This window comes from Mustela erminea, chromosome 1 (assembly GCF_009829155.1).
Source record: "Mustela erminea isolate mMusErm1 chromosome 1, mMusErm1.Pri, whole genome shotgun sequence".
Taxonomy (NCBI): domain Eukaryota; kingdom Metazoa; phylum Chordata; class Mammalia; order Carnivora; family Mustelidae; genus Mustela; species Mustela erminea.
Window position 1 is genome coordinate 63217051 of NC_045614.1, and position 25522 is coordinate 63242572.

Genomic DNA, 25522 nt, shown 5'->3' on the forward strand with positions numbered 1-25522 from the left:
TGAAATGTATTTGTTCTAACCAAAACTGAAATAGATGTGTTGAGCTGTTTCCTCAAAATGAGGAAAGAAAATATGGCTCTGACTGAAGTCTATGGAATTAAGGTCAATGGTTTCTGACTTAAACATAAGTGAGCCAAATCCTTAGAACAAATTTAATGATATGCTAAGCATGAAAGCTGAATCTTGATCAGAATGCAAGAGATATTCTATACAATGTCAAATACAGTGTACATTCTTATTGGAACACTCACTTCTCTCTGGTACTAAAAGGCTACATTTTATTCAAGCCGTGCTGACAAGGTGGTGCAGTTTGTTCTTCAAGATACCCTGAAACATTTAAAGCTTTGGTTAAATACTAATCATGAAAAATAAGAATAGTATCCATCATCAAATGTTAAGCCACTTCTCTTCAGTTTTTAAAGTGCTTTAAGTACCAGGATTTTAAAACATTTTGGCAAATAGCCTTAATACAAATCACAATTACAAAGAAACCTTTCAGTTTTTAACTTGAAGCAGCTACTCAGAATCAAAATGAGCTATTACTTAGGTGATTACATAATCCTTAGCATCCATAAAGACCACTGTTTATTATGCCCCGGTTTCAGAGAACTATGCCACTAGTGTTTTCAGTTCTGATCCCAAATACAAAAATGTCCACATCCCAATCCAGTGCTACAAACAGTTCCTAAGCCTTTGCTCCATTATATGATGTCATTTCAGAGCCATAAAGGCAAATATTTGCTTAATTTTATTTTAAATATAGCACAGAATGTATCCTCACTTTTTTGAAAATAGGAAAATGTATGTTAAAAGATTAAAGGGAAGAAAACTATTTAAAGAAAGTAGATTTTATAAAAGAAAGGCAGGTTATTAAAAATGCTAAACCTTAAATACCTGATAAATCAAGATTTAAGATCTGGAAAACAAAATCAAAGGTATATCTCATACCTTTAATATTACTCAAGAGCCTCCTTACACTCCCTGACCTTGGCACCATACATTACTGACAAAGCAAGTGAAAAAAATATATATTAAAAATATATATGTATATTTAAATCTAGAATCATTGGTGGCCAGAATGTTTCCTGACCTCTGTTAGTTCTAGTGAACCCACTAGCAATGTCATGTATCCCACTTCCTCAACCCTCAACATCACTAAAAGAGAAAGAGGCATTTACCTCACTTCTGGGTATATATCCAAAGGAAACAAAATCACTGTCTCAAAGAGACCTCTGCCCTCGCCCCACGTTGATTACAGCATTATTCACAACAGCCAAGACATGGAAACAATTTAAGTGTCCATGGATAGAGGAATGGATAAAGATGTAGTGTATGCCTATACAACGCAATGGTATGCAGCTCTGAAGAAGGAGGAAATCCTGCCCTTTGTTACAACATGGATGGACTTTGAGGGCATTATGCTAAGTGAAATAAGTCAGACAAACATAAATACTGTATGATCTCACTCATATGAGGAATCCAAAAAAAAAAAAAACAAAATTCATAGAAAAAAGCGGTCAGATTTGTGGCTGCCAGAGGCAGGGAATTGGGGAGAGGGACTGGGTGAAGATGATTATAAGGTACAAACTTATAAACTCCCAGTTACAAGATAAATAGGCACTGGAGATATAATGTACAACACGATGCCTACAGTTAACACTGTTGTATGGTATATTTCAGAGTTGCTAAGAGAGTAAATCCTAGAAGTTCTTACATGAGAAAAAAAAAAGGGAAGTTTTTCTGTTTTGCAATTACACAAGAAGGACATAAACTAAACTTACTGTAGTAATCATTTCACAATATGTATGTATATAAGTCTTCATGCCATATAACTTGAGCTTAAAGAACGCTGGATGTCAGTTATATCTCAATAGAACTGGAAGACAGGTAGGTAAGTAAATACATACATACCTCAGAATTAAACTCGAGGTTCTGTGGTCCCTCCTGAAAACCCAGTCCTGCCATTCCAAATGGGATTACTCTCCAATAGTCAAATGCAGTCTTTGCCAGTTTCTAAAGCCCTAAAACCTCCTTCCAGAACAGCCCATACTGAAAGCAGACTTTTCCAGTCACTGGCCAGCAAGCCATGCTGGGGGTGGGGAGGGTGGTCATAAGTGCTAAATCCAGAGATAAGCTCCTTTGTGTTTAACCTATGAAAACATTTCTATTTACTTAAACTGATGCAAGAAAGCAAGAAAGCTTGAGAAATAAAATTGAAGATATAAGTTTAAACATGCTTGCCAATCAAATGGAATATTAGATCAAAAATATATTTAAATCAAGATGTTATGAACTCTGATTTAAAATTCTGGTGTTAAGACCAAAGCTTATGAATGCATCTTTTTAAGGTTATTTAAACAACAGTTGTCACTGAAGCCCTACTGATCTAGCCTTGATTTTACAATGAATTCATTTTCACGTCTCTTTTTAGGGGACAGTCAAGATTCTCAAAGCACAAACTCACTTTGACTTTTACTTTACACAATGTTGAAATAAACCTTTAAAATGACAGCTTTCCAACTCCAGTCTTCCTTAAAATACCAATTTGGATCAGTGTAAAAGCTAATCAGGGGGCTTCTGCTTCCAGGTACATGGCATAGACATATTTCTTCTTATTCTTTCCACTAAATATTACTAACAACCTGGAAACTGTTTATAAAGTAAACATAAGAAGACTCTGAAAGGTGGAAAGAAGATAGACCAGCTAGGGACTTTGAGACTTGAAATGACATTGCAGTGATCTCTGGGGTTTCTTTTTCTCTGTAACAGCCCAGACTTAGCTGCAGAAGCTACATGAAGTGAACCCCAAGAGCTGCAAGCAAGGGTTCCCTCAAAAGACTATTCTTTATAACCAAAGGCCCAGAAAAGGGACAGTTTAGCGAAACAGAAAACTTTCAGACAATAACCACTCTACTGTAGCCAAACACCCCGACCCAGAACACACATACCGTGTAGTTCCAATTTCACCCATGCCAACAAAATCTGATGGGTACCTAGAATTCCACTCTCATCAAGGTGTAAGGAGGCTGGAATAGTGTCAGAGAAGGTCAAATGGGGAGCAGAGACTTTCATCCCTGACAGCTGGTAAATGGCCTCCCTGTCTCCCAGAGGTGTCTGTGGAGACCATGTGGCCGGCTTGGACTTCCATCCCTACCTAGAATAATGAAGCACTCCTCTCCCATTGTAGTGGTGTTGAAGAGTCAGGGCTTTCCCATCACCCAGTGGCAATAAGACCACTCCCACTGTAGTTCAGTAGACTGTGTGGGAGCTGAAACTCCCTCCATGCCCAGCAGTATGTCAAAACAGGCCAAGTAGAAATCCTGGGCTTCTACATCTATCTGGCATAATGAGGCAGTGCTCTCCCTTTCCTGCTGCAGCAGTTCAGAGAAAACCAAATAAAACAGAGGTTTAAATAAGATCCAGAGTCTCATAACACAGTATGAAAATGTCCAGGTTTCAACTGTAATTTACTTATTATACCAAGAACCAGAAATTCTCAAATTGAATGAAAAAGTACAATCAATAGATGCCAACACCAAGATGACAGAGATGTCATACTTATCTGACAAAGATTTTTAAAGCAGCTATGATAAAAGCAATTAGGGACACTTTAAAGCAAATGAGGAAAATAGAAAGGCTCAGCAAAGAAATAGAAAGCCTCAGGAGAGAAATAGAAGATATAAAGAAAAACTAAATGGAAGATTTAGAACTAAAAGACACAAAAATTGAAATAAAAAGTTCAGTGGATGGGAGATACATAGCAAAATGGAGGGAACTAGGAACAAATCGATGAACTTGAAGATAGAACAGTAGAAATTACCCACTTTGAATTAATAGAAAAGAAAAAAGAATAGTTAGTACTGACAAACCCGTGGACTACAGCAAAAGATTTAATATTTGTGTCTTCAGAGTCCCAAAGAAGAGAAACAACGATGCTGAAAAAGCATTTCAGAAAATAATGGCTTAAAACTCAAATTTGGCAAGAGACACATACAACAAACTCAAGAAACTGAGCTAATTCCAAACAGGACAAACCCAAAGAAATCCACACCAAGGGGCGCCTGAGTGGCTCAGTGGGTTAAGCCTCTGCCTCCAGCTCAGGTCATGGTCTCAGGGTGCTGGGATTGAGCCCCACTTCGGGTTCTCTACTCTGCTGGGAGCCTGCTTCCCCCTCTCTCATTGCCTGCCCCTCTGCCTACTTGTGATCTCTCTCCCTCTGTCAAATAAATAAATAAAAACCTAAAAATAAAACAAAACAAAACAGAAATTCACATCAAGACATAACTAAACTTCTGAAAACTAAAGATGGTACAGCCACTTTGGAAGACAGTTTGGCAGTTTCTTACAAAACTAAAAATATTCTTACTACGGTACTCCTTGCTATTTATCCAAAGGAGCTGAAAACTTTTGTCTCCAGGAAAACCTGCACCCAGATGTTTATAACAGCTTTATTCATAACTGCTAAACTTGGAAGCAACTGAGATGTCCTTTAGTAGGTAAATGGAAAAACTACGGTGTGTCCATACAATGGTATATTATTTTATACTAGGAAGAAATGAACCATGAAAAAACATGGAGGAAGCTTAAATGCATATTACTAAGTTAAAGAAGCCAATCTGAAAAGGCTACATACTGTATGATTCCAACTATGTAACATTCTGGAAAAGGCAAAACTATGGAAACGGTAAAAAGATCAGTGGTTGCCAGGGGTTGTGGGGAGGGAGGAATGAATAAATAGAACACAGAGGATTTTTAGGGCAGTGAAACTATTCTGTATGATACTCTAATGGTGGATACATGCCATTGAACATTTGTCAAAACCCAAAGAATGTAAAACACCAAGAGTGAGAAATAATGCAAAATGTGGACTTGGGTGATAACAATGTATCAATGCAGGTTGGTAGACTGTAGTAAATGCACCACTCTGGTGCAGGAAACTGATAGTGGGGGGAGGCTGTGCATGTGTGGGGTCAACACTAGATGGCAATTCTAATTTCTACTCAATTTTACTATGAACCTGAAACTTCTCTAAAAAGTAGTCTATTTTTTAAAAAAACATTGAACTGAGTGAAAGTGAAAATGTAACATCAGAATTTGTGGAATGTTTGCGAAAGTAGTGTTAAGAGAAAAATTTGTAGCACTAAATGCATACATTTGAAAAGAAGAAAAGTCTCAAGTTCTCCTCCAAGAACAAGAAAAAGAGCAAAATAAACCCAAATCGAGCAGAAGGAAGGAAATAATAAAGGAAAAAACAGAAATCATTGAAGTTGAAAGCATAAAAGCAACAGAGAAAATTAATGAATCAAAGAACTTGGTCATTAGAAAGATCAAGAAAATTGAGAAACCTCTAGCAAGAATGACAAAAATTACCAATATCAAGACTGAAACAAAGTATATTACCTCATACTCTGAAGGCATCAAACAGGTAATATGGGAATGATAGTATAAACAACTCTACACATGAATTTGACAAATTATATGAAATGGATTAGATCTTGAAGAAAAAACACCCATAACTTAGCCAATATGAAAGAAATAATCTGAATAGCTCTATAAATATTAAGGAAATTGAATTTGTAGTTAAAAACTCCCCCAAAAGAAATCTCCAGACCCAGATGATTTAACTGGAGAATTAACACCTATTCTGCATAATCTCTTCCAGAGGAAAAGAAAAAAAAAGGAGCGAGAGAACACTTCCCAATTTATTTTGTGAAGCTGATACCAAACCAGGTTAAAGACAATGCAAAAAAAGAAACAGTATCACTCATGAATACAGATGTAAAAATTCTTCAATAGAATTCATCAATATATAAAAAGAATTATATACCTCATAAAGCCATGAGGTTTATTGTAGGGATGGAAGACTGGTTCAATATTCAAAACTCCATCAATATAATCTACCCCATTAGCAGACCAAAGACAAAAACTCACACGATCATTATCAGTTGATGCGCAAAAATACATTTGCGATAAAAGCTTTCAGAAAAGTAGGAATACGGGGAAACTTCCTCAACCTGATAAAGATTTTCTACAAAAAAACCTATAGCTGACATTATACTTAATGGTAAAAGACTGAATGGCTTCCCACTGAGAACAAGGCAAGGACGTCCAATCTCTCCACTATTGTTCAACATACTTCTGGAAGTTTTAGTGAGTACAATAAAGCAAGAAAAAGAAATAAAAAGTTTACAAATCAGAATTGAAGGAATATAAATGTTTTTATTTGCTGATATGTTTGTCTATGTAAAAAAGGCAAGAAATCTACAAAGCTTCTTATAACTAATATGTGAACTCAGCAAGATCACAGGATATAAGACAAACATACAAAAATCAATTATATTTCTATATACTAGCATTGAATACTTGGACCAAAATTGAAAGTACAAACAATCACTTAAAATGAGAAAGAGAAGGGCCTGGGGTGGCTCAGTCAGCTAAGCTTCTGTCTTCGGCTCAGGTCATGATCCCCTTGGTCCTGGGATCCAGTCCTACATGGGGCTCCCTGCTCAGTGGGGAGTCTGCTTCTCCCTCTCCGGCTACCCCACCCCCTGGCTCATGCTCTCCCATGCTTGCTCTCTCTCCTAAATGAATAAATAAAATCTTAGAGAGAAACATTTAAATGTAAATCTAACAAAACATCAACAGGATTTATATGCTTAAAACTACACAACCCTGATGAAAGAATCAAAGAATATCTAAACAGATAGAGAAACATAATGTGTTCATGGACTGTAAGACTCAACATCGTAAAGATGTCAGTTCTCCCCAAATTTTTATATAGGTCTAATATAATTCCTATCAAAATCTCAACAAGACTTCTTATATATATAGACAGAATTGTAAAATGCATAGAGAAAAACAACAGAACTAGAACAGCTAAAACATTTTTGAAAAAGAGCAAAAAATTGGAGGAATCAGTCTATCTTATTTCAAGACTTAATACATAGCTCTGGTAATTAAGACTGCACAGCATAGACAGTAGTATAGACACAGCGATCAGAGGAACAAACTCAAGAACCCAGAAGGAGACTTACACAAATATGCTGAACTGATACAGATGCAAAAAAAATTCAAGAGGAAGGATAGCCTTTCCCACAAATGTGATTGAAGTAATTAGACAGCCAGAGGCAAAACAAAACAAACAAAAATCCAGAACTTAAATTCCTCACCTTATAAAAAGAAAAAAAAAACTCAGAATGGATTTTTTTTGCCATGCAAGTAATGTACCCATCAGTGAAAATGCTTGCCCATGTTTCTTTGATCACTTATGAGGACAGTTCTCTAGAAGAAAAACCCAGAAGTAGAACTGAAGCTTTGAAGGTATGGCCAATATTGTTGACTGCCTGAACCAATACCTGTTCCCACCCATTTCTAATCATCTCCTGCTTCCCATAACAAAGGCTGAAAAAGCTAGACATTCCCTTTGCTTGCAGCTAGGGGTGGCCCTGTAACCCAGTTCTAGCTAAGTAAACATCCCCCAAAGTTTGCTGAGCCAGGTAAAAGGGATGGATCTGACTGGCACTTTCCCTTTTTTCCTGCCCTGAAGGTGGCTGTGGTGTTTGGAGGGGTGGCAGCCATGTTACACTGAGGAAAGCCTAGAGAATCAATGTCATGTCAGTCTTGCTATCAGTGAGTAGCCAAACAGAAACCAGCAGGAGCTTACCTCCAGACTATTTGTTATGTAAAAATAAACTCCTCTTGGTTAAGCCATAGTAGGAGCCTGGTTTCCTTTTACTTGCAGCCAAATGGGTTCCTAAAGAATTCAGTACTAAAATACTCTCTAAAAAATCTGTACTTAATTTATTCTCTAACAAAAGTCTATAAGAGTATCCACTTCCAAAAACTTTTATTTACTTTGTTGTCATGTAAATGCTTTACCAAGCTGATGTAAGCAACTACTGCACATGAAAATGAGCATCATTTCATACATTTATTGAACAGATTGCCTCTTCTATGACTTCCTTGTTCATATCTCCCTTCTCTACTTTTCTACTGCATTGGGTAGCTTTTCCTTATTGATTTGTAAATTTCTGGAGAGCAAAGCAGGCTGAGTTGAACTCACAGGGAGATCTGTCTCTGCATCTTTATACTATCAACGAAATCAAACACAACTAAGAAATAAATCTTCCCTGACAGGCCAGGCAGACAGTAACAATCCTGACAGTTGTCTCCAAGCAGTGCACCACCACGTGGCAATGTGTCAAGAAGTAATTCAACTCGTGCAAAACACCATAGCCCACATTTATTAGCTATTGTGGTTTTTTGTTTGTTTGTTCGTTTGTTTTACAAATCTGCACCTAAAGAAAGGTTTATGGGATAGTGGCACATGAGGCAGAGTCCTTAATATACATCGTCTCACTTAACCCTCATATCAAATCCAAGAGCAGCATTTTTTATTCGTTTCACAGAATAAATGAAAATAAACTTTTAAAACTAATAGTTTCTTTCCTATCTCCAAAACTTACAGCATTCCAGGCCCTGTAAATAAAAAAAAAAAAACAAAATGATTGTTTACCTAAAATTAAAATTATGTAAAATATATTGTGCCTATCTAAATAGATCAAGATGCTTAAGCTAGAAAAACTGCTGAACCTGTTTAGTGCATTAGGAATCTGAAGAAGCTGTTCCGAAGTCTAGCTATTAAGTTTATTGCCACATTGTAATTAACAATTTTTTTCCCATTTTTTAAAGTGAAAAGCTGAATTAAGCACTGTTTTAATGCTTCAGCAAGAAGAACCTGCTCTAGCTAGCCACTTCATCCCAGAGCAGCAAGTATTCACCTAACCAGTTAACAATCAGCCAACCTGACACTAGAAAAAAACAAAATAAACTATTAAAGATAATAAAAGATCCATCATGAAAAGCAATGTAAACAGGTTGAAGAGAACAAGCATCATCCTCGAGTATTTGTACATGGTTGGATTTTGGCTCAACTGACTCTACTTTAAAAAACCTCGCAGCTAGAGGAAAAGAGAAAGTTGGGGAGGATCCTGCTCCAAGACTCAGATCAGGGACAGCAGGAGGGCTGAGGCCCTGACAAATATTTCCCTGCTTTATGCCACACCTCTCCTCATAAGAGCTGTGGATTCTCTCTCTGGCAAAGCATCACACAAAGCACTCAATCCAGAGTGGGTGAGAAGCACAGATATCAAACCACCTTCATGCCTCGCACTAATCCTTCCCTAAGAGGACACACCCAGCCCAGAGCATGCACACCAGGGCCCCAAGAGCTGACAGCCCTCAATGGCAGGAACCTATGTGTTGCCCACCTAAGCACGAGGGAGACAAAAGAGATTCACCTGAAGCACCCTCTCTGCATAATTTTTTAGCCAATTTGTAAGGCACAGAAAAATGCCTGGGGGAGTTCGATTTCTAAAAGAAAACAAGTCTCCAGACACAATGTTGATGGCCCACAAAAGTGCAAATGCACTGATAAATCCCCAGTCTGAGGATACCTCTGGCGGTTTCTTGCATTTTCTGATGGCCTTGCCCAGTGGTCCCTGCTTGGAAAGAGACAGAGGCTTGTTTTCTCCCACCCCATCCCCCCTTCCTCAGAAAGGCTGCACACCTCACCCCACGGGCACAGAGAGGATGCTAACACAGGGAAAGAAATCTGATTCTTTCCCAAAGTTGGCTGTGGTCAGATAAGACTGGGTGAGGAGAGGGTGTCCTGGTAGGCTGCTCCAGATATCAATTCAGATGTTTTTGGGGCGCACAGCAGGAAGAGAGGGAGGCAGGGCTTTAGTCACCAGAACGACCAAACCAGATTCCTCAGTCCTTCAAAACCTCAGGACAACTCACTAGAGGGACGGTAAGCAGGGCGTATGAGAAAGAGGCCCAAGTCTCAGAGAGGGACAGAGACACAAAGAAGAACAACCAGAATAAAGAGAAGACAGCGGTGGAGTCAAATGTGCTGAAACCAAACCAGGCACTGCAGCACAGAGGAAAGAGACATACCCGGTACTGTGAGGCCCCTATGAGTGCCCGTTAGAGGCAGACCCTAAAAGGACCCAGGGAGAACCAGACCTTGCTGGCAGCCCCAACAGGCTGGTGTCATTGAGACAGCACAGTCGAAAAAGAGGGGGATGGTTTAGGCACTGACCATACCTTCTTCGCTCCAGCACTTGCACCACCAATTAAAACACCCGGACACACAGCCTCAATGCTGCACACCTACGACACAGGCAGGCACACAGCCTTCATGTGTATGAGTGCCCAAACACATACCTTCCTGTCCATGGACACAATTTACTCAACCTGCCTGCTGGGAGGTGTGGGCACACAATGCACACATAAAAACTCTGTCAGGAGGGAACACACAGAACTGCAAGCTCAAGCTCATGCAGACACACACATATCTACTCCACAACCTCTTAGCTACATACAAAACCTCTACATAAGGTACATACAAAAACTCATGGCCCGGCAGGAAAACCTGCACTCACAACCTCTCTGGGAGGTGCACACACACCTTTACAATCTCAGTTGGTGTGTGCACACACACGTAAGTTCACACTCAGAATCCACCAGGCACATATACACACTCATAACCTGTCAGGTGCACAGCGTACTCAGCACCTCTCTGGTAGGTGCACACCACACCCTCTCACCACCTCCCAGTCCCTTGCACACGCAAAACCTACCAGGGCACACTCACTCACAGCCAGCCAGCAACACACACACGCACACACACACACACACACACGCTCACAACTTCTCCGTCGGCGGAGCGCAAACCCAAACTCGCAGTCCGTCAGGGTCACTGCCACCCGCTCACACCCCAGCCCGCGGGCGCACCCCACACCCACGCATCCTCCGCCGCGGGCGCAACCCTCCCCCAGGCCCGTGCGGGCGCGCGGCGCCCAACTCCGGCGGCGGCGCGAGGAGTGCGCCCGCCCCCAGCCCGCGGCCGCCCGCCCGCGCCCCCGCTCACCTTTCTCGCTGGCGCCCCGCGCGCGGCCCTCGTCCTCCTTGGGGTTGGTCACCTGGGTGATGATGGCCGGGCCGTCCATGGGTGCGCGGCGCGGCGGCCACCCGCCGGCCCGGCCCCCCGCAAGCCAGGCGCGCGGGGGCGCGGCGCGGGGGGCGCGGGGGGCGCGCGGGGCCGCGGGCCGGGGGAGGCGCTCGCCGCCGCCGCCGCCGCCGCCTGGGCGCGCCCGCCGCCCGGCCCCGCGCTCAGGGAGAGGCGGCCCGGGCCCGCGCCCCAGCTCCCGCCGCCGCCGCCGCCGCCGCCGCCGCCGCCGCTGGGCTGGAGTGGCCGCCGCCTCGTCACCATGAACCCCGGAGCCGCGCCCGGGAGAGCCGCGCACGGGGAGGCGGAGCGGGAGGCCGGGCGCCGCGGGAAGCGGGAGCGACCGAGGGGGAAGCAGCGAGCGCCGAGCGAGGGCGGGAGGGCGGGCGGGAAGGAGGGAGGGAGCGAGGGAAAGAAGGAGGGCGGGCGAGTGGGTGTGTCCCGGCCCGGGGACCGGCCTCCGCCGCCGCCGCCGCCGGCGCTGCCCGCCGGCCCCCGGGGTGTGGGGGAGAGGGTTGTGGGGTGAGACGGAGGGGTGAGTGGAGGGCGGGAGAAGCGTGCGGGTGGGGGGGGGTCTCGGGCTGACGAGTGGGTGCAGTGCTGGCGGTACAGGAGATCCAGAGGGGTTCTGGCCGTAGCTGCGAGGGGCCCGGGGGTGGGGGAGAGGTGTGGGGAGGAGTCTGGCCGACGGGGTGAGGGGCGTGGGGGCTAGGCGGGGGCCCGCGGGTGTGCAGGTGGGGTACAGAGGGCTGAGCGCTGTGGGGCCCGAGGGCCGAGGAGGGCTCGCAAGGCTGCGTGAACGAGTTTGGGTCCTGACGAGGGGTGTTCACCGGGGAAAGGCCGGAGGAGGAACTTGGCCAGGGGGGAGGGGGTCCCGTGAGGATGCTTTAGGGGAGAAGCCGGGTGAGGGACGCCCGGATGCGGGGACCGAGGAGTCTGGGACCAAGGCGCGAAGGGCAGCGCTGTGTGGAGGTAGTGACTGCTAAGGAGTGGTCCCTTACAAAACCAGGCGGTCCGCCAAGGAGTCCCGGGCGCTGGCGTGAGGAAGAACCGGGGGCGTGCGGGGCGGCGCAGGGTGGGAAGAATCCCGGAGGGCTCAGGAGGGGGCGTCTGTGGTCGCGGCTGGGGGCTCCGAGCGTGGGGTGCCGGAGGAACCCGCATCCGCACTGGGCCTGAGAGCCTGCTTGCCTGGCGACGGGTCTTGGAGGACCAACCTCCTGGCACGTGGGGGTGTCGGCGCCGAGAGGGGCCCGGGCAGTGGGCATTTCCGGTGCTCTGCAATTAGGGGGGTGGGAGAGCCGGTCGAGGGCTGAGGAAAAGAAGGGGCCTGTGGCGGGCCAAGCTGGGCAGGCACTGTGCTTCTGAAGAGCAGCCAGCCACTGTCAGGCCTGGAGCGGCGGCCAGAGTACATGCGTGACAGCAAAGTGCTCCCTCAGCCTCGGAGGGTCGGAGCCCTTGGGCGCCCGCGCCTCCGCGTTCCAACTTGGAAACCTTGCACAGACAGCCCTGTAAGCCGGGGGCGGGGCAATGCCGCAGGAGGGCGGGTCCGAGGGCGGGGCGGAATCGCTCGCGCGCGCCCTGCACCAATCAGGCAGATGGGGATGGGCCCGCGGTGCGTGACGTGTGGGCAAGGCGGAGTGGGCGGACTGCGGCGTAGAGCCGTACCGCCCCGGGCGCGGTTGCGCGCGCACTTCAGGCCTTGTGCGCCCACCCAGCCCCGTAATGACTTGAAAGAGGAGACTCTGGCAGGTCCTTTCTCCTACCACTACATCTCCTGAAGCCCGGAGCTGGTTGCAGCCAGGTCGCGGGCTCACTGGGGGAACCAGCGAACCTCTCGGAAGTTTTAAAGTACACTCCGGGAAAAGCCCTCTGGCCAGGTCTTTGGGCCGGGTGGAGCCCAGTGAGGGCCCGGGTGTGGGAGACAGGGCCAAGCAGGTGGGAAAGCACTTCAGCGGAGCTGCTCTAAAAGGTAGTCGGGCAAGCTCCACAGGCCCCAAATCCAAGACCTCAAGTGACATCCTGCCTCTGTGCGTGTGGGTGGGTCCTGGTGCCAGTCGCCTCGGTGTGTGCTCATGCTTGGGTATCTGCACTTCTCACGGCACCTTTGGGTCCCCAATCGGTTGCTTGGGGCAGCTGAGACGTGAGGGTTGAAGTTAAGTGCCCTTTTGGTTAGGAAGGCAAGCCCTAGAGTTTGTAACCCAGGCTCTAGGACATGCCCTGCCTAACCCTCCCAAGTACAGACCAGATTAGGGACCCATGGCATCCAGGACTACACGTGTCCCCGCTTCTCAGGCTTTTCACATTTGTTACGACGGCATGGCTGGCCCAGGGCCTGGTGAATTATAATGTTCTTTGAATTCAACTTTTTAAAAACTGCAGAATTCTAAGGTGGCAGAGGGATCTTCCAGACAAAGCTGTGCAGGGAGATATGGATCTCCTACAATTCTTAGATATAACCACACAGATCAGTATCCTTGCTGCGTGGTTTCTGCAGCATCCTGTTAGCCAGGGCAAGGTGATGGGAGCATTTGGACTCACGGATCCATATGCTTGAGGCCTTGATACCTTTTGGGTGGGGGACGTCCAGAGGTTCTGCTCACTTAGTTGAGGATGGGAAGGAGCTCAGAACTCAGAGGTACAAGGCCAAAGAACATGATTTTCATACACAGAACCTCTCCTGTCCAGCCTTTCCTGGAAGAATGACTCCCCAGGACCCTCCAGTAACAATCCTTCACTGTCCTCAGCTTCCTTCTGAGATCACCTCTAAAAAAAACAAAAACAAAACTACCTCACCAGGCCTTTGTCTCAAGCTCAAGTAAGAAAAGAGCTTGCTATCTTTTAAGTCCTTGTTCTCCATATTTTGTTCATTTAAAGTTTCAACTTATTATTTATTTCATAAATATTCATAGAAATCAAAAGGAAAAATCACCCACAGCCCTATCTCCATCCTCAAATCAATCTATTTTTCTCCATTTCTCCCTGTCCTTTCCAATGTGTTGGCATAATTTTATGTAGCTACAAAAATATCATGGTTAAGGGGCACCTGGGTGGTTCAGTTCGTTAACTGTCTGCCTTTGGTTGAGGTCATGATCCCAGGGTCCTGGGATGGAGATCTGCATCCAGCTCCCTGCTGGGTGGGGAGCCTGCTTCTCCCTCTCCCTCTGCCCCTCCTCTCTGCTTATACTCTCTCTCTCTCTCTGTCAAATAAGTAGATAAAATCTTAATATATATCATGGTTAAAATTATAGGGTGAGCATTTTTCCATGTGGTGACATAATCATGTATAACTACCATAATAAATGATTACATAATACCTCACTAAATGAGTCTTAGATAAGGTAGTATCTTGGTTTGATAGATGAAGAAAAGAGTCAAGAATTGCTGTTGATTCACCTAATTAGTCATGAGAAGAAAATACATTTATCTTAGTCTTTACGGTGTACCAAGATGGATCAAATAATTAAATATAAAAAAATAAATACGTGTAAGAAAACAAATGCTTTTTAAATGTCAGATGGGAAAAGGCTAAGAGTGACAAAAGTTACAAGGAAAAACAGATATTACAAAGGATACGATTGATACATTTTTATTTCAACAAACATTTTTTGAGTGCCCACTATATGTGTTAGGTTCTGTTCTAGACAAGATCTCAGTGTAGTCTAAAATGGGGGTTAAGGAACTAAGCTGTCATACTCTCACCTGTCAGTTAAAGCTATGGGCTGACCCTGTGAGTTGGTGGGGGCTGGGGGGGGGGCCTTAAAGCGTCCAGGCACAATGGGCTCTCAGAGAGAATGGGAACAAAACAGTCCCAGTGACCTGAGGACAGGTACCAGACACGAGAGGCCAAAGCACATCAAGTCCCAGAGAGGGATGCCCAGAAACAGTAAAAGAGATTGAAGGGGTCTGAACAGAGTACCAAAATGTTTAAGTCACAACTCCCAAACCATTATCACGTAGTGTCCTTGTACCATGAGCACTATTTAATGTTTTTCTTTAAATTAACTTAATTTTTCTTTAAATGGAAAATGAGGGGGCAACATTTTTTTTTGTTTTTTGTTTTTGTTTTTGTTTTTTAAAGATTTTGCTTATTTATTTGACAGACTGAAATCACAAGTAGGCAGAGAGGCAGGCAGAGAGAGAGAAGGAAGCAGGTTCCCTGCCGAGCAGAGAGCCTGATGCAAGGCTCGATCCCAGGACCCTGGGATCATGACCTGAGCTGAAGACAGAGGCTTTAACCCACTGAGCCACCCAGGCGCCCCGGGCAACATTTTTTTAAGAGACAAATGGAGAATATAGGATGAGTCACAACCCTGAAAAGGAATTGCTACACAGAGTGAGAGACTGGGATACGAAGGGCAGATGGACATGGCCCTAGAGCTGGCAAACCTGTACCCCCACCCTCCCCACCCCCCACCAGGCCAAGGATGAGAGCTGGTAGGAAGATGGAGAGTATTGGTGAGGACAGCCTGGCCTGGAGCCTCTGGGGTGGAGCTCCAATGTGGGAGGGGACAATCAAACCAGAAGGTGGGGGATGGGGTGAGAATGCTCTTGGGCTGTGGGAGAGGCTGCCCTTGACAAAGGGACACTGGGTATAGAATGGGTAACTGGGGAGGAAGCAGGGCAGAATGCGTGTCCCAGGTAGAGGGAACAGCAGCATGGTTTCCGGCTTAGAGGCCAGGGAGAGCAAGCTTGGATAGAAGACCACAGTGGTTGGAGTTGAAGGATCTGGTGGTATATGAGCCTCATGTCAAGCAGAGTCTTGTAACTCAGGAAAGGTATCGGAGATTTCTTCACTCTGGGATCTGACATATTCAGATAGGTGTTTAGAAAGTTCCTATTGACTAGCAGATTGGGTGAGAGGCAGAGCAGGCAGCAGTGAAACCCTCGGAAGATGTTGCATTGATCCAGGGAGTAGATGAAGGTGATGCTGTCTGGGCTTGCCATCCCCAGTCTGGCCAGCCCTGCTCTCCATCTTTGAATCTGCCCTCCGGGCTCTGTCCTCGGTCAGCTTTCCCTCCTCTCTGTGGGCATCTCAATCTCGAGTTTTGTGTCTGTTAGTTTTTATCTCAGGGCCAGCTTTTCTCTTTTTCTCTGATTCAAGCTGCATGTGCCTCTGACTCAGGGAAGCAAGTCTTATTGGGAAAGGAATGGAAGTAAAATCTGGGCAGAGATTCCTGGGGGTCAGTCAAACAAATACAAACCTGAGCCTGCCTACAAGTCTCTCCCTCGGGGTCACCTTGGGACCTAAAAGAGTTTCCTCCGGGTAACGGTTCTCTTCTGCAGTGGACCAGGTCCAGGGTCTTATCAGCTCTAAAAAAGGCCTGCTCTAGCTATGCAGGACAGACCAAACCCACAGAGGTCATTGATTCATCCTCCAGGTATGTATTTGGGTGCTTTCACGGTGCCCAGCTTGGCCCAAATGCAGTAGACCTAGTGCTATCAAGGGGCTTATAGCCTAATGAAAGGAGCAGAGGAATAATCAGAGGGCAGCACAGAATAAAACTGATTTATTCTCCTGGCAGCCCAGGAGTCCCCACAGAGGATATGATACTAGTGAAATCATTTTCAGAGCCCACAGGGTCCCAGGTAAGAGACTTTTTCAGCCTCAGAGAAGTCTCCCTCTGAAGAGCAGTAGGACATCATGATAGAAGAAGAGACTGGGGTTTTGAAAGCCAGGTTGAGTTTGGACTTTAACCTGTGGGTAATCTGGAATAAGAAACAGGCACCATTTAAGAAACTTTTTCAGATCTGTGTGCTGAAGTGAAAAACAGTTAGAGCCAGGCTAAGCAACAATGGGGACTCTATTGGCTGATATCACCAACCACAGTTACGTGCCTGGGCTGCAGGAGTCTGGGAACAGCACTCCTGACTCAAGGCCGTGGCGCTCCCTCAGGGGAGAGTATGAATTTCCTATGCCCTGGAGGATCAAGGCTTATCTAGGGAGGCCAGAGGACTTCTTTAAGCCCAAGACAGCTTGTCTCATCTTTCCCACCCAAGTTGCCCAGGACATCATTCCTAAGGGCTCCCCAAAACTCATCCATTTCCCCTCCACACCTGTGCTCCCACAACATACTGATTCTTTCTTTCCAAGACCCCCTTCCCCCATCACACATGGATTCCTCCAACAATATGCCCATGTCCGCTGACACCTGGGGCATCCGGGCCATCTTTGCTGTCTGCCCCCACGTGGGACCCGTGCAAAGCATCCTTCCCACTGGCAGACACCTCTCTGCCAAGAACAGGATCCCCTGTTCTTGGGCAGCGGTCTGGCAGGTGTAGCCCGCCCCCTGGTGGCCCCCATGTTATGAGGTCTTTTTCATGCGCCCAACTGGGTATGGAAGTTGGACTCTCTTCCTGCCAGCTCCCTGGGGTACTGGGGGGCTTAAGGACAGGTTGCCCCCACATGTACCACTTTCGCCAATTGATTAAGTAAAAGTGACCTTAGAAGACAGCCTGTGCCAGAAGGACACTCAGACCCTCTGTCTCCCCGAAATCAGCAAATCAATCTCCTGCGTGAAAGATGAACTACCTGTAGCAGGAGGTGAAGAGACATCCTTATCACCAGGGGTGGGGAATTTAGAGCTCAGAGGCTGTATAAACAACCCTCATTACTGTTTACTAATTTACTACTCCAGCCCCAAGGTGAAGCTCCCAAAGTTAAGTTTTCTTTGTCTTATCAACTCCTCACCAATGTATTTGGTGAGGAATCTCTCTTTGTCTAAAATGTAGAAAAAACTTCCTGCCTTGGTCATTTCTTTGAGTCTCAGTTTCATTATTGGGCCTCCATGCACACATCAGAAAACTTTTTTTTCTCCCATTAACCTGTCTCATGTTGACTTAATTCTTAGTGCAGCTAGAGGAACCTTGGGCCAAGGGAAATTTCTTCCTTTTCTTCCATGCCATAGCCCCAGGGGACCCGCTCCTGCCCTTTACTTCACCTACCTGTTGTACTTTGCACTCCTGGTCAGCTTTCCCCAAGGAATTAACAGAAAAGCCCTCAGGAATGTGAGGACCTCTGTGCTAGTCAGTGGGGAAGAGAGCAGGGGAACTGGAGCCCTGGGCCCCACTTGGCAGCCAGTCTTGGGATAGAAGATGAAGTGGCGCTGATGATGCTGGCCACTAGAGATGGAGACTAGGGTAGTCAGCTAGGGTCCTGAACACAGGGAAGAGGACACCTGGTATAAAGCTGGCAGTCAGGAAGTGTTTGGGGGAATTCGAGAATAAGACACCTCCTAGTCTGAGACAGACTCTGGGGCCGTGAGGCTGAGCTGTTGCCTCTTTGGAGATGTTGCGTCTTCAAGGTACCCAGAAACCCAAGAAGACTTCCTGGAGGAGGCCACCCTCACCACTTTCCCTCTACTTCCAAAATCCCAGACCTGCTCTGCCCAGGAGAACTTGAGTAGAATAAGGGGACACAGCCCTGTGCTCATATCCTCCCTGGGAGCTCTGGGTGGAGGGAGGGCAAGGCCCTGCCCTAAAACCTTGTTACAGAGGAACAGTTGCAGGTGCAGAGTGGGTAAGGCCCTGTATGGCCGCAGCCCACTGGTGGCACTGGCTTTGGTTCCTGAAGGGGCAGAGAATCATAGCGTCCCAGGTTGATTTGGTGCCTGGGACCTCACACTTTTAACCCCCGCATGAATTGCACCTTCAATGCCTCCCCTATGTCCCAAGGCATAGGGGTTACACCTAGACTAGTAGAGGCTGCTCTTGTCTAGCTGATGGCATCTGGCTTCTCTTGCCCAGGCTCCCCAGGCACCAGGCTCTGACCCAGCCACAGATACCCCCTCTATTCCCTGACCTGTGTTTGCAGAGGCTGAGTTGGAGATGAGGTAGACAAACCCAGACATGCCCAAAGTATGTGGCATGCGATAGGTCATGGACAGGTCTGGTCACAGACACACATCTTGGCACATACAGATATAAGCTCATTTGTACTCAGGCTCTTCTACTTGCTGGGACACAGGGCACACACACACAGCAAGGCTGTCTCTGCCCAGACTGGTTTCTTCCACCTTGGCATGCCTATTTCTCTCTCTCTCTCTGCCTTGACTTCTGGCTCTCCATGTCACGGCCCTGCCAAGTATTACCCTGCCTCTTCAGTTCCCCGCCTCCCACCCTCCTGGTATTTTTAAACATGATCACATGTAAGAGCAAGGACATGTCTGTTAGCAATTTCTTTTTTTTCCACACAAACTTCCCTAGAGGCCTGGGTGGAGAGAGGGCTGGGCTTTCTGCTTTGGAACTGAGGGGAAGAGGAGAATACAGGGAGGAAAAAACAGATGTCCATACATCAGCCTGTCCTCTGACACAGGCACCCCAGCCACTGAGCCACCCACACCTCCTTGCTTCCCCCTAGAACACACTCAGTGCACCTGCTGCACTTCATCCCATGTGCCCTGCTAGAGCCAATTCTCAGGGCACAAGACCCAGGGAACCGCCAGTCCCGCTCTACTCTCTGGGCCCCACACCCCTGTGCTGGTCTGGGGACCTAGACTCCCCTGGAGGAGGCTACAGGCAAATGCTTCCTCTCTTGGGACCTTGTTTTCCCAGGCAAGGCCCTGCAGATAGAGGATGCCTATGGCCCAGAAGGAATGAGGGCAGACCAGAAGGGGGCTCCCAGCCCAGTGTGAGATTAGAGATGGGATGCAGGAAATAGACAGTATGGAACCATTATGATTATTTTTAAAATATTCAAAACAAAGTGTTTTCAGCATGTGAATATAAGAGCCACGTGGATTTGGCCAGACCTAGAGAGTCCGCACAGCTCTTTAACCTTTACTATCTCTGTAAGTCCCTCACAGCTCATGGAAGGGGGGAAGGTTGCTGGGTGTCACCCATCCTGATTGCTTACTGTATACCAACCTCTCACTAGGTACCATGTGTCCCCGAGGGGGACAGGCTGCTTGAGTGGCAAGGAATGGAGACTCTCTTAGGGACAGGGGTGAGAGTCCCAGAGTAGGGGCTCTGTCCTATCCAACATGTCACAGATACCTAGTTTAGACCTTAGAGAAACCTACCACCAGACAGGCCTTGGGATGACTGAGTCCTACTGTGGAGCTCGGGAAATTGGGTCATTCAGGATCAAAATCACTCCAGATCAGTCCTCTTATCATTTGTCGTGAATGTGATTCAGCTGTATCTCCCATTTCTGCTTCTCTTTGGGTCCGAATACTTATCTTCCTGCTAGCAACTTACTGACTCTGTTAAGCCCCAGTTTAAATTCTGGTGGGAGAGAGTCTGTTTGGCTCAGTGCATTACCACTGGTCAAGTCACTACAGTTGTATAAAATTTTACTCCAAAGCTTCGTGACTTAAAAAAAAAAAAAAAAAAAAAACCAACCCAAATACTATATTGCATGTGATCTGCAGTGTGGGCAGGACTTGATAGAGGTAGTTCACCTCTGCTTTACCTGGTGCCACCTGGGTGTCTTGAAGGCTGGGGCTGGGATCATCTGAAGACTCACCTTCTCACTTCACAATGGACACCAGCCAGAACTTTCAGACCATTGGCTGGAAAACCTGCAAAGGATTGTATTACTCATGCCTTTTACTTACTATACTCTGATGTTTTGACATCTTGGGATCTTGCTGACTCTAGTGGATTATCCCTCTCAGGGGCTAGCTCATTCCTAGAGATCGTGAACAACTCACCTGTAAGTGTATCTTTCCTATGCAAACCAATGAATCCAGAGCCCATTCCCCCAACTACTCCTTTATTCCCAGACCACCATTCCCTTTCCTTCATCACCCTAGGGCCAACTATATCTCTGAGCCCACTACATCTCAGAGCCCACTGAAATTATTCAAACTAGCCAATCCTACACTAGCCTTGGCTGTCTCACTTGCTCCTTTCCATGGAAACCACAATAAAGTCTCTGGTTGCTTCCATTACTCCTGGTTGGCTCCCTGACCAACCCTGAGGCTCCTTCCTGAGAGTCCCCATGACATGCTGTGCCCCCTTCTCTTGGGAACTGTGAGTATAACAGACCACCTTCTCAATGGCGGTCACCTCCTGATGTGCTGGCCTTACCATATGTGAATAATAATAAAACCCATGTTTTATTTCTTTCTTATTTTTTAAAATTTATATTCAATTAGTCAACACATAGTACAACATTAGTGTCAGATGTAGTATTCAACAATTCTAAAACCCGTGTTTTAGAACAATGGTCTCTGGGTGCCTGGGTGGCTCAGTCGGTTATTGGGCCAACTCTTGATTTTGGCTTAGGGCATGACCTCAGGGTCCTGGGATGGATCCCTGGCTTTGGGTTCTGTGCTAAGTGGGGAGTCTGCTTGGCTCTCTGCTCCTCCTCTGACTCGTGCACGCTCTCTCTCTCAAATAAAATCTTTATTTATTAATTTTTTTAAAAGGGAGTGAGAGTAAGAGAGAGATCAAAAGCAGGGAGGAAGGGCAGAGGGTGAACAGAGCAGAGCTCCCACTGAGCAGGATGCCCAATGTGGGACCCTGAGATCATGCCCTGAGCCAAAGGCAGATGCTTAGCTGATGCAGCCACTCAGGTGCCCCTCAAATAAAATCTTTAAAAATAAATAAATGAAACAGTGGTCTTTCCAGGGACCTGGGCTTCCTTATATCATGGTAGCTGGGTTGCCAGAGTGAGTGCCTACGAGAGAGACCCCAGTTGGAAAGCCATAACACATTTTCTGACCTAGTCTCAGAAGTTACTCTGTGTCCCTTCTTTGACTTTCTGTGAGCCCCTTTGACTTTCTGAAGAACCCCTGCCTTCTTATTCATGTCTTGTCCAGGCTTCCCCTTCTCCACGGGAGGAGGAATTTGCAGGAGCATGGGGCAGGTGACTCCCTGAAGTCTGTGAGCCCACTTGCCCTGTCTATAACATACTCAGAGCATGCATACCCCTGGGGTTTCCTACCCAAACAGCTCTGATCCCATGTCTAAGATCAGCATGCTTACCTTCCCTGGATCTGTTTCTCGAGGGCTGACCTCATCGTTGGTGAGGAATGGTCAAAGGGTGGGTGTTTGCAAGGTGGGGGAGAGGGGCGAGGGGAGGGCAAGGATGCATCTGGAATGGACAAATGGAGGAGAGTCTACATGCCTGGTCATGGCGCCTCGCGTGTCAGGGGAGAAAGAAGGTGGGCTGTGAACCAGGGGCATGGGTTTGGCCATGCTCTAGTGTAGAACTTCAAGAAATCTGATCATTTAAATGTTCACCTGCTTTCCCAGCCTTAGGTTTCCTGGCAGTTTCCTGAACTGGAGTGGATGGAGTGAAGCATGCAGAATCTGGGCTTCCATTTGTTCTCTAGGCCCATGAATGTCAGAAGTGAGCCTTTTTGCCCATTCAGTTGACTGTTAAGGGTTGGCAGTACTTCCGGAAGTGTAGAAGGTTGCCTGGTGGAGAGCCCAAGGTGGCTGTGTCAAGCACTGTCAAGGGACTTTGTCTTCACCAGTCCTCACAACCTCTCTGTGAGATGGAAATTAATAATGACATGTGATGGAGAGAACAGGGGATCAGAGAGGTCAAGAGCCTTGCTCAGTCACACAGCCAGAGAGCAGAGTTGAGATCGCAGTGGATGTCCTCACGTCTGGGCTCCTTTCTGTCTGGGAAGCAGCTGCTCGAGATTATAGGGCAAGTCATTGGTCAGAAGAGTTTCCAAATCTTGACTCTGTGCTTGAAGTGGGATGGCTCAGAAGATGAGTGTACTTCATTTATTTGAGGAAGAAACCACATTGGCAGAAATCTAGAAAAGGATTCTGGGATAAACATAATCATTAATAAAGCCTCAATCTAAGTGGAGACACGTTCATCTGGGGCAAGTAGCACATGATCAGGGCCTGAAATGGGCACTTTTCCCCTACATTCTGGATAATGAGGCCTGAGACCTAGAATCTACTAGAGGGGTATTCACTAGGTCATGGAGACATGACCTCAGGATGCCCAACTCACCACTGCAGACTCCGTATCTCTGGACTGTTCCAAGAGAGAAACAAGATGGAGAAAAATGGAAAGACAGTAAGACATAGGCCTAAAAATACATCCTATCTATCATGCCTCTCCTTCATATATGCTGTTCCCTCTGCCAAGAATGTTGTTCCCTGCTCTGTGCCTTGAGTAACTCTTCCCTGCTTTCCAAGTCCCAGATATCAGAGAGGCTCCTTTCCTAAGTTTAGTAATCCTGGTCTGTGCTCCCCTGGCCTTTGGACTGATTAATCCAGAAAGAGCCATAGGGTGAGATGGGAGAGGTGACATGAATGTCCCCTAAATTACTCTTCAAACTGATTTAACACATCCCAGTTCTGGCAGATTAGGCTGCACCCTCAGAGGAGACCATCCCGTGTGCCGCCCTGGGCCCCTGCCTCTCACCTGCTTTCTCCTTCCTACTCAGAAAAGCTGGATATGCCAAGAACATTTCCCCTTCTAACTCTAAAACACACCTTTTTCTTTCAAAACTTCATTCAACTTTGAAATCTCTCTTCCCCCTTCAGTTATACAAACATATTTCCTTCAACGGTGAGGTCCTGATAGATGTTTAGACACCCCCCTAGTGCTGCGTATGGCTAAGACCACAAACCAGGAAGCAAGATTGCTTGCACCTCTCCGGGGGCGGCTAGTGAAACACAGGACTTCCATGGGCGAGACCATCTGGATCACACCACTTTTCTTCCTTTTTGAGAATGGAGGCTGCATCCAGACTTAAACTGCTTTGTTACCCAATGATTATTTATATAAGGACCATCTCTGCAGCTGTCTTATTGGTGCTAAGCTGGTTTCAAAGTTCCAGAGCCAGAGGCACCTGGGTGGCTCAGTCGGTTGGGCATCCGACTCTTGGTTTCTGCTCAGGTCATGATTTCAGGATCATGAGATCAAGCCCTAGATTGGGCTCTGCACTGAGCGTGAGGTTTGCTTAAGATGCTCTCACTTCCTCTCCCTCTGCACCTCTCCCCAGTTCTCTCTCTCTCTTTCTTAAAAAAAAAAAAAAAAAAAAAAGAAAAGTTCAGATGTAGCAAAGCATTCCCCAGCCCTAGCAATGGTTGTTACCAGTAAGACCGCACTCAAAATCAACTCAAGATAACAGCTCTAAACCAGAACCTGCAAACTGGCAGCCCCAGGGGTCCATGCGGGGAGCAAACATAGTTGGTCGTTGTTCTTACTATTCTTGCCTGTTTTCGCTTGTACAGGGCAGATTCTCATGACAGATTTTTTAAAGATAATTATAGGCTTAAAGAAACATTGCAAGAATAAAGAATTCCCATATTCCCTTCAACAAGATTCCCCAAATGTTCACTTTTTATCCTCCTATATTATTATCATTTGAACCATGTGAGAGTAAGTTGAAGATTTACCCCAAATGCTTCAGTGACTATTTCCTAATAAGCAAGAATAGTCTCTTACATAACCACATACAGTTACTAAAACAGAAAATCAACATGGAGACAGTATTATCTCATCTATAGACCTTCCTCACCTCTCACCAATTAAGCCGTTCCTGCCCTTTGTAGCTAAAGAGAAAATTTGCGCTTTTCTGGTCCAGGAGCCAATCTAGAAACGTGTTGCATGTTTCTATCATTTCCTTAATTTGGAACAGTTCCTTGGTGTTTCTTTGTCTTTCACACTCCTGCCAGTTTTGAAGAGTGCAGGCTAGTTCTCTTATAGAAAAATCCCTTAAGAGAAGTTTGCCTCTTGTTCTCTGATGATTAGATGCAGGGTATGAATTTTTGGCAGGAATGCCCCAGAAGTGTGGTGTCCCTAACAGTGTATCACGTGACGAGATTCGTCACGTTGCTTTGTGGCACTAGTGGTAAGACTCACTTTGATCACTTGGTCACGACGGCATCTCTAAGTGTTTGTCCACTGTAAATTTTGTAAATTTTGCTGGGGATCGGGGAGAAAGGTACTTTGAGACAGTGTAAATATCCCATTCTCATCAAATGTTCAGTCTTTGGTTTCAGCATTTGCTGATTCTTGCCTGAATCTTGCCTGCTGATTTTCCCGGTTTGGGAAAAGTGGCCATTTGTTTATGTTAGCTTTTGTGTGTATTTGGCCTCTCCCCCATATTCTTTGAGCCCTTCTTCAAATTCTGGTACAAAATGTTCCAGGCTTATCTTGTCCTTTCCCTGCCCTAGTGCTGGAGTCAGTCATTTGTCTAAGGAGCTTGATTCTGTTCAGTGCAGGATGATACTTAACAAACCAGGATCTGGGCGCTAGGTGTTATTGATTCTAGGCTCATTCAGTGGACGCAGCTATATAAATGTATCTATCTACCTTCATCTGTATCAATGTCCCTATCTATATCAATCAGACTCAAAATCAATCATCCATACATATTCAGTCCACTAAAACCATGAGCTTAGAAGAGATACCTCCAGTGACTATCTAACACCACCCAGTTTTGGCCCCCTCTTCCCGTATCTGTAACTCCCTTCTCCCACAGTGAGAAACTTGACTCCTGCTATCCACGGTACTCTTGTTTATTCAATCCTAGGAAACCCAGAAAATAGGGGTTAGCTTCAGAATCCTAACCCCTTCCACGGCAAAAA

General features: G+C 46.2%; 1 protein-coding gene across 1 annotated transcript in view; it reads right to left on the bottom strand.

Annotated features, from left to right (window-relative positions):
• The window catches only part of CTDSPL (CTD small phosphatase like), a 116781-nt gene extending 105067 nt beyond the window's left edge, over positions 1–11714 (bottom strand). The window contains 2 exon segments of the mRNA XM_032354052.1: positions 10934–11216; positions 11219–11714. Coding sequence (XP_032209943.1) covers positions 10934–11216; positions 11219–11275 — 340 coding nt within the window. The 5' untranslated portion in view covers positions 11276–11714.
• Between the last annotated feature and the right edge of the window lie 13808 nt (positions 11715–25522).